Below are 9,008 nucleotides of genomic sequence, written 5' to 3'. Positions count from 1 at the left end.
CGTGTCATTTCTGACACCTCTTCCCTTCAGGGATATAACTACATAGATCATCATCATGCCTAATCTGCATAATGACACTAGTACATATTAGTCATGTAAATCAGATTTATTGTCAATCTATACATATTCACTCGCAAATATTGGTGAACATTCCATATGTGACTTGAAAAGACTATCTCCTTATTTGGTTTATTTATTTTTTCACTTTGGTTTTTTTTTTTTTTTGAATGTCAAACATTAACTGACATTCTGATAGTATAAAAAGTTATAATACTATCTTCCTGTGCAAAAGTGAACATAGACATGACAGCCACAGCTGCAACTGAATATTAAATCACTGCAGTAACTAGCTTGAAGTGTGTTACAAAGCAAATTGAAATTGTGCAAGTTTTTCCTTCCTTTGCTATTATAAAACATATTACTTCATTGATAATCAGGAAAACCCATTCTTATCTTCTTGGCTTGAACAAATGCAACAGTGAAAGGGAAGCATGTCATAACTAGCTCCATTTTGCTTCTGATCTCAGGTTAAAAGCTTTTGCATAGCTCTGCACATAGGCTAAAGGGAAGGTGGCAACCCTCCTATTCCCAAAAGTAACCCCTAGGGTGGTAAGGAAAGCCTCATATGAGTAACAATGCTGTGTTAAAGAGATGTAGCCTGTCTCCAAGTGGTGCGCCCTGCACCCACCATGAAAGTGCGTACCCTTCCCCTTCTCCCCGCTTCCACCTGCTCACCTCCCATTTACAAATTTTTTTTTTTAGACATTTTGGTTACAGTGTGTTTCTTGGCAGAGTGGGGTGGGGAGGGGGGGCAGGGGCAAGATATGTAACCCTAACAATATATGTACCAACAGAATTTGAGATAAAAATAATAATAATAAAAAAGAGTTGTATCCTGACCTTCTTCCTCTAAAGTTTACTGACCAAGAGCCAACAAGTTTTGCAGCCTCCTCAGACTCTCACTGATCCACAAGAGTCTACAGCTCCCAATTACCACTCGTGACCTAACCCACCTCTTACCCTGTCCTTAAAGTAAAAAGGAGCCTAAAGTTCATACTAACTTAAGGTGGTTCTTGGTTCATTAATCTCTCTGAATAAAAGTCACTTTCCTTTGCCCAACACCTTGCCTCTTGAGTTATTGGCTGTCCTGTGGTGAGTGGTATGAGCTTGGACTCAGTTACACTAAGTAATAAAGTTATTTGATAGGGCTAGCATAGTTCTGTAATATTTGCATATGTGTGTGTGTGTGTGTGTGTTCAGACACACATACAAATCCTCAAGGTATATGAAATTTATATTTTAATAATGTTTTTACTTTTGGTTTGGTTGGACTTTGTAAAGGAAATGTTTGATAAAAGGGGTCTGGATGAGTTTCTCCAGTGAGATGTTGAAGCAATGTTTCCCAGATAGGGCAGGAAACAGAAAGAAGACAAAGAAAAGTTAACAAGAAAGATACTGGGTCATGTTAAAAATGCAGTCATTGGAGGGATGGAAATAAGCTTATCTCTGGGAAGAGTGGATTCTCCAGGTAACATTTCTGTTGCCCACAAACATTTTCAAAATGATTTATCTGGATTACTTCCTAGCAGGGAAGTTCAGAGCCAAAATTTATCTAGGTTTCTCAGCTACTGAACAACTAATAATTGTCAGGATTTCTATTCTTTCTGTGTAGCATTAGGGACAGGTGTGATTATACCTGAGTATGTAGAGAGACCACTGTAATATCAGTGGTGTATGGTTAAATCATCCTGATGATGTCTGAAATCAGCTCTGTGGGGCACATTCTATGGTTGCCCTGGCCTCTGGGAATTTGAGATCAGAGTTTCCTCCATTAGGTTATGGAAACCCACAATAACATGTGCTGTCATATTGCAGTGGAAATTGATTGGACACTTTGGCTCCAATGCTAGCTAGCAAAACCATGTGGTCGCCTGGATGTAAATTTGGTATATCCCTTTAGTTATTAATAATTTATTTTTCCTTGCATTTTTTCTTCTTTTTTGTATTATTTATTTGCATGATTTTTAAAAATATGATTATCATATATAATGTTTTACATTCTTTAGGAATTTTCTTCTTTCTGATATTTGGACATTGCAGAGTGGACATTCTGTTTTTTAATCTAACATTATCCAATGTGAAGAATTTCTCAAGAGTGATTTTTCTTTAAGAATCAATGGTCTAAGTACAATAAATATTTAAAAATGAAATATAGATATTTCAAGTTATTTTTATTAATGTTATAAATGCTTAAATGTCAAAATTCAAACTTTTATATAAAGATTAGAATTCTTATGTGTACTAGCCACTACTATTCTTCTTGATTTAAAATTATTTAAATACCTTCAAAACATTTCTGAGATCAAAAGTTGTATAACATTGTTTCTAATTTTTTATGTAGCCAATGAACCTGTGTGGAGTGAATGCCCACAGACCTGACACCCACTTCCACACCAAGGTAGGCCTGCTCAGCCACTATTGCCACAGCTGCTGGGGAACCTGGGCAGACAAAACACAGATGGTCTCCTGTCTCTGTGATAGGAACCCCCACTGTCCCCACACAGTATGTCGGCAGTGGCCTGGAGACCAGCCCACTCATCCAACATGAATATCCCCAGCACATGCTTGGACTATGACAACCACAGGGGGGTGGGGAGATGCAGAGGAGTGTCACTGTCCCAGACTCACGGTGTGTCCACCCCCTCCTGCCTGATCAATCTTCCATAACAAATCTCAAACATGCCTTTAGGGGACCTCTCTGTGGGTAAGATCAATGGTATTATGAGAAAGTTGAAAATAACACAATAAACCAAAAAAATAATTCGGGCCATCAATGAAAAATTCATTAAAGAGATAGGCAATCTGAAAAAAATATATAACAGAATCCCTGGATATGAAAGATTCCCTTAGGGAATTTCAATATCCTGTGCAATTTTTTAAAACAGACTAGAACAAGCAAATAAAGAATTTCAGATCTTTAAGACAAGACTTTCAAATCAACTCAGTCATTCAAAATGAAGGAAAAAAGCAAAGCACATGTAAAACCTATTTGAGGTAATAATGGAGGAAAACTTCTATGGTATTGATAGAGATTTAGACATTCAGATATAAAAAGGTGATCGAGTACAAGGAAGATTCATGTCAAATAGGGCTTTGCCAAGGTATGCAGTCATCCATTTGGGCCAAAGTCAAACTGACTAAAATCAAAAACACTTAAGACAGTTACCCCAAAAATTAAAATGAAGAAAATAAAACACAGTGCCAGAAAAGATGACTTTTAACAAAGGAAGATGGCAGGAAGAAAGAGAGAAAGAAAGGACCACAAAACAACCAGAATTCAAATAACAACATGGCAGTAGTAAATCTTTACCTGTTAATAACATTGAATGGAAATGGACTAAACTCTCCAATCACAAGACATAAAGTAGTTGAAGGTATAAAAAACAAAACAAACAAGCAAACAAAAAAACACAAGAGCCAACTATGTTGTCTGCAAAAAACATGCTCCACCTACATAGACACACATAGACCAAAAATTAAGGGATGCAAAAAGATGTTGCATGCAAATAGAAATAAAAAAATAAGAGGAGTAGCTATATTTCTCTCAGATAAAATAGATTTCAAGACACAAGCTATAAAATGAGACAAAGAAGGTCATTATATAATGATAAAGGAGTCAATTCAGAAAAACATATAACAATTCTAAACATGTGTGCACCCAACACTGGAGTATCAGAGCTAAAAACAGGCAAACAATGATCATTGGAGATCTCAACAGTCCACTTTCAGCATTGCACAGACCATCCAGGCAGAACATCAACAATGAAACAATGGACTTAGTCTGCACTATAGACCAAATGGACCTAATATGCATTTACAGAACATTTCATCCAACAGCTACAGAATTCCTTCTCCTCAGCTCATGGATCATTTTCAAGGACATATCATATGTTAGAACACAAGACAAATCTCAAAAAATTCAAAAATTTTGACATTATATCAATCTTTTTCTCTGAACACAATGGATTAAAATTAGAAATTATTAACAAGAGGAACATGGAAAATACTCAAACACATGGAAATAAATAATATGGTTCTGAATGACCAGTGGGTGAATGAAGAGATGAAGAAGGAAGATTTTACATTTCTCAAAACAAAAGGAAATGAAAACACAGCATATGGGATACAGCCAAAGCAATAAAGAGAGGAAAGTTTACAGCAATAAGTGCCTACATTAAAAAAGTAGAAAAGGTTTGAATAAAGAAACTAATGATGCATCTCAAAGAACTAGAAAAACAAGAGCAAAGCAAACCCAAAATTAGTAGAGGGAAAGAAATAATGATCAGAGCAGAAATGAATGAAAATGAAACAAAAAATACAAAAAGAGTTCAATGAGACAAAAAAATTGGGTTTTTGAAAACATAAACAAAATAGACACTCTTTTAGCCAGACTAAAAAGAAAGAGAGAGAAGATCCAAATAAATAAATTAAGAGATGAAAAAGGAGATGTTCATTTATCCTTTTTATGGCTCAGTAGTACTATATGGTACATATACTACATTTTATTAATCCACTCATGAATTGATGGGGGGCCATTCTCCCAAGTGAAGTATTGCAAGAATGGAAAAACAAACACCACAAGTACTCATTATTAAATTGGAAGATCTAACTGATGAGCATTCCACTCACAGAGGAATGTAAAACTCAGTAGAAAGCAGCCAGGGGACAGGAGTAGGGGAAGGGAACAAAGAAATATAATTGGTACTATGACACTATTTGGGTGACAGGCACACCTATAGCCAGGACTCAAGCATCACAAAAATGATTCGTGTAACAAAAATCATTTGTACTCCCATAATATTTTGAAACAAAAATTATTTAAACAAAAAGAAAAAGAGAGAGAAAATATTACAACTGATACTGCAAAAGCTAAATGATCATTAAGACTACTATGAGCAACTATATTACAATGATTTGGAAAACATAGAATAAATGGGTAAATTCCTAGACACAAAACACCAAAAGGAAATCCAAAACTGTAATAAACCAATAAAAATAACAAGATAGAAACAATAATAAAAAATTTCCCATCAAAGATATATAAGGTATAGCCAATAAAGATTTTATCCAAGAAAATTTTGACTTAACCGTTAAACTTGATTTTATCATGAAAAGTTTAGTGTTTTATTTCCCATCAGAAACCCCCACCAATCTGTTCCATACTTTCCTCATGGCATTTTTTACCTCCTTATTCCTAAAAGTATAAATCAAAGGATTGAGCAAGGGAGCTAGGATGGCGTAAACTACTGCCACCATTTTGTCAGAGGATAAAGCAGATGGAGGTCGTGCGTATACAAACATGCACGGGACAAAGAACAAAACCACAACAGCAATGTGAGATCCACAGGTAGACAGAGCTTTTCTCCGCCCTTCAGAACTATGAGTTCTCAGAGATAGCAGGATGACACCATACGAGACAAGCAACAAGGAGAAGATTATGATGCAGAAAAACCCACTATTGACAACCACAAAAAGGCCAAAGATGTGAGTGTCAGTGCAGGCAAGCTCCAATAATGGATACAAGTCACACAAGAAGTGATCGATGACATTGGGACCACAAAAGGGCAACTGGAAAGTAAAGAGTATTTGTATCATGGAATGTGAGAAGCCCCCTGTCCAGGCTACCCCAATCAGAATGCCACAGAGCCTCCTATTCATGATGGAAGAGTAATGCAAAGGCTTGCAAATGGCCACATACCGATCATAGGCCATGGCTGTGAGGACAATCACCTCTGCTCCACTAAGGAAGTGTTCAGCAAAAAGCTGCATCATGCAGCCTTCAAAAGAGATGGCTTTCCTCTCATACAGGGAATCCACAATCATCTTTGGCATGAAGACGGAGGAGCAGCATGCATCCAGGAAGGACAGGAAAGCCAAGAAGAAGTACATGGGGGATCCCAGTAGGGAAGGGCTGCTGAGGATGGTTCCTGCAATTAGCATGTTTATCCCGACTATTGCAATGTAGACAAATAAAAATACAACAAACAATATTTTCTGAACAGTTGGATTCTGTGAAAGCCCCAGGAGGACAAACTCAGTAACAAAGCTTTGGTTTTGCATAATTTCAAAGGAAAAGGTGGCACCTCCAACAGTGATCAGCATGTAAAATCTGCAGTGATGATACAGAAAAATTTGCTTCACTTCATGTTGTGTATTATAGTCATCAACAAGTCTGGAGCATCCACATACAAAATTATATGAGTGACTCGTGTTGTCACTGAGAACATAAAACTTGAAATTGTTGAAGGTAGTAGTGAAAGGTCAGGCAGAATTAAGGTGGAGATAAATTACTGAATGCCATAAGAGAGCCATAGTTGCAATATTGTGGAAGGAAAGCATCCACATGTGGTAGAGAAGAGAAATAGTTTTGATCTCAAGTGCCAGCTTTGATCATTTACTGGTGGCTCCCAGAGTGAATTGTTGAGAAGCATTCTGAAGTCACATCTGAGTTATGAGAAAAGGTGGTCTGTATTTCATTAGTGATACCTGCTGTTGGCATAGAATGGGAGGCAAGTTGACCAGCATGACATCCTAAGGTGGAGACGGTTTCACCTACAAATAGAAAAAGAAATACCATGCAGTTTAAAAGCTACTTGAAAATCATGGTTACTCCTCACATATTTATTTGAAACTCTGAACTGTATTAGGCCTGTAATGAATTAATTCATTATTCATTAAAGAGAATGATCTGTGGAAAATGCCTCATCGTAAGCATACCGTAAGCATACATAACAAGTATGCACTCAGTGTTGAGTTTACTTTCAATCTTTCATTTTAAAATGAGCACATAACTTTATAAAAATAATAATGCCAATACCAGAGTGTTGTCATGGTTGACTATGTGAAGTTAGGTGTGTCTCAAGACCCACTGCCTAAAACACAGTCTGTGATAGTTCTATTGTCCCTCATTGATTGGCAGGATACTCATGCTTAAACAGGTAAGTTTCAAGCAAACAATAGGCACTTGATCTGAGCCTTGACCACAGAATCTCTGGCTCCGGCACCTACTGCATCACCAGGGAGAGTGCTGGGATTTTCTTTTTTCAATAAGAACTTCAGAGTGGGGTTTATCTTTCTGTAAACAATTACAGATACAAATTAGCAGCCACCACATAGGCAAGGAAGAGAAACAACAAGTTGCATATAGGACAGAGTCTTGAAGCTTTATTAATTATGTGTCTATTATTTAAACAATGTGGTCAGGTCTGATCCAGTATAACTACTAAGGATATACATGTTTCAAATGTATTTGACATTATCATAAAGCAGAGAGGTGTGTGCACATTAATAGCTGACCTGCTCATCTCCCAGTATTATAATAAGGGTCTAATTTGAAAATGTGAAAATGTAGCTTATGATTATGTGTCCTTTCCAATTGTAGTTACTATTATCTAATTTACAAAGCAATCCACTTTACCCTCATAATAAAGCTTTGGAATCAGCCATCCAGATAATTATGCAAACTTTGAGCTAATTTTCCACAGGTAGACATAGCTACAGAGGATGATTGCAACCTCATCTATTCATATAACTGAATTGTATTTGTCATATGTGTATGTTAGCATGTGGCAATATTTGTATATGTACATATATATTTTTTTGCTGAAATATAGTACAATAAGAAAATAGGAATTGTTGTGAGGTTTACAAATAAGCTGATTTTTATGAATGTCACTTAGACTTAACAGAAACAATCAAATGTTAATAGTACTAACAAATACACCAAGGTGTATGTTAATATCTGTCCCTTGATGTACTTTAAAACAACCATTTCCATTATGTTTCCACGGTCATTCTTACCGGTGTGTGCGTGATGGTGATGAACCCCATATCCAGTTATAAGTTGTTGCCAAGAAAACAAGAGTTCTAATAAACCCTGTAAGGTCAGTCAACACCCACTTATCACAAAGCAAAAAAATATCAATATAAGACCCAGCTGCGCTCAGCTAAGCTTAAGGACCAAGGCAGGAAAGTCAATGAAGTGAAATGAGTAAGAACATCAGCTCCAGGCTCACATAGACCTGGGTTCAAATCCAGGATCTTCTACCGGGGTGGAACATATTAATGAAAATTCTTCAAATTCTGAAAGAATCAGCTGCCGCTTCTGTAAATGGGTACAAGAAAAATGTCTATTGATAGGATTCTTGTGAGAATCGGACAAGGCAACACAGATAAAAACATTGATGTAGTAACAAGCACAGAAGGTCGTGATGAGTGGTGAGAACAAGCTCCCAGAGGCAATGACACACAGAAGAAATGGTAACACCTTCACTCCTAATTTCTCTTTGCCCTGACCAACATGGTTTTTACATATTCTGTTATTAATTTACAAGTGTAAAACATTTTGTATGATCGTTCTCAGTACAGAGGTGACATTTTTTAAATGTACAACACTTTTAAACATCCTTCGTAATTCCTGAATAAATGACTCTGGCTCTCAGACCCACCAGCATCCACTCCTGTTCAGATAGCTTCATTGCACAAAGAAAACCTAATGGGTGGAAATAAACAGAAGACTCCATATTAATTGGATAATTATGCAACTCTTAATTGCCCCACTTCCTTTATCCTGGGTGTTCTAAGAGCAACACCAATTTAGAATTAAAATATTCTTTATATATGAACAAACCCACCTCTCCTTCTTTCAGGTAAAGGAATTTCCAAAGTTAGTGTTAAAACTTTGACAATGGGGAGCATAGTGTCCTCACAGTTTGTGATCACAAGAGTTATGATTTTAAATCATTTGAAAGATAATTGCCCTAAATAAAATGTGTATTCTAGGTTGAATTCTAGAAGAGAAAAAGGACAGTAGTGGATAAATTAGTGAAATGTGAATAAAAGCTGATGTATCATTAAGAGTAATATGTCAATGTTCATTTAATAGTCTTGTCACATATAGCCATGATAATGTAAGTTGATAAGAGTGAGGGAAACTTGTGTATAGTGGC

At 36.4% G+C, this 9,008-nt stretch overlaps 1 protein-coding gene across 1 annotated transcript; it reads right to left on the bottom strand.

The window, feature by feature from the left end:
* Window positions 1-5,184: 5,184 nt before the first annotated feature.
* Window positions 5,185-6,120, bottom strand: LOC142870460 (olfactory receptor 4C15-like). The gene has a single exon (XM_076001265.1). The coding sequence runs from the start codon at window positions 6,118-6,120 to the stop codon at window positions 5,185-5,187; it is 936 nt and encodes a 311-aa protein (XP_075857380.1).
* Between the last annotated feature and the right edge of the window lie 2,888 nt (window positions 6,121-9,008).

Source organism: Microcebus murinus, chromosome 4 (genome assembly GCF_040939455.1).
Source record: "Microcebus murinus isolate Inina chromosome 4, M.murinus_Inina_mat1.0, whole genome shotgun sequence".
In the NCBI taxonomy this organism is placed as follows: domain Eukaryota; kingdom Metazoa; phylum Chordata; class Mammalia; order Primates; family Cheirogaleidae; genus Microcebus; species Microcebus murinus.
Note: the sequence above shows the minus strand (reverse complement) of the source record. Positions and strands in the feature narration are given on the sequence as shown.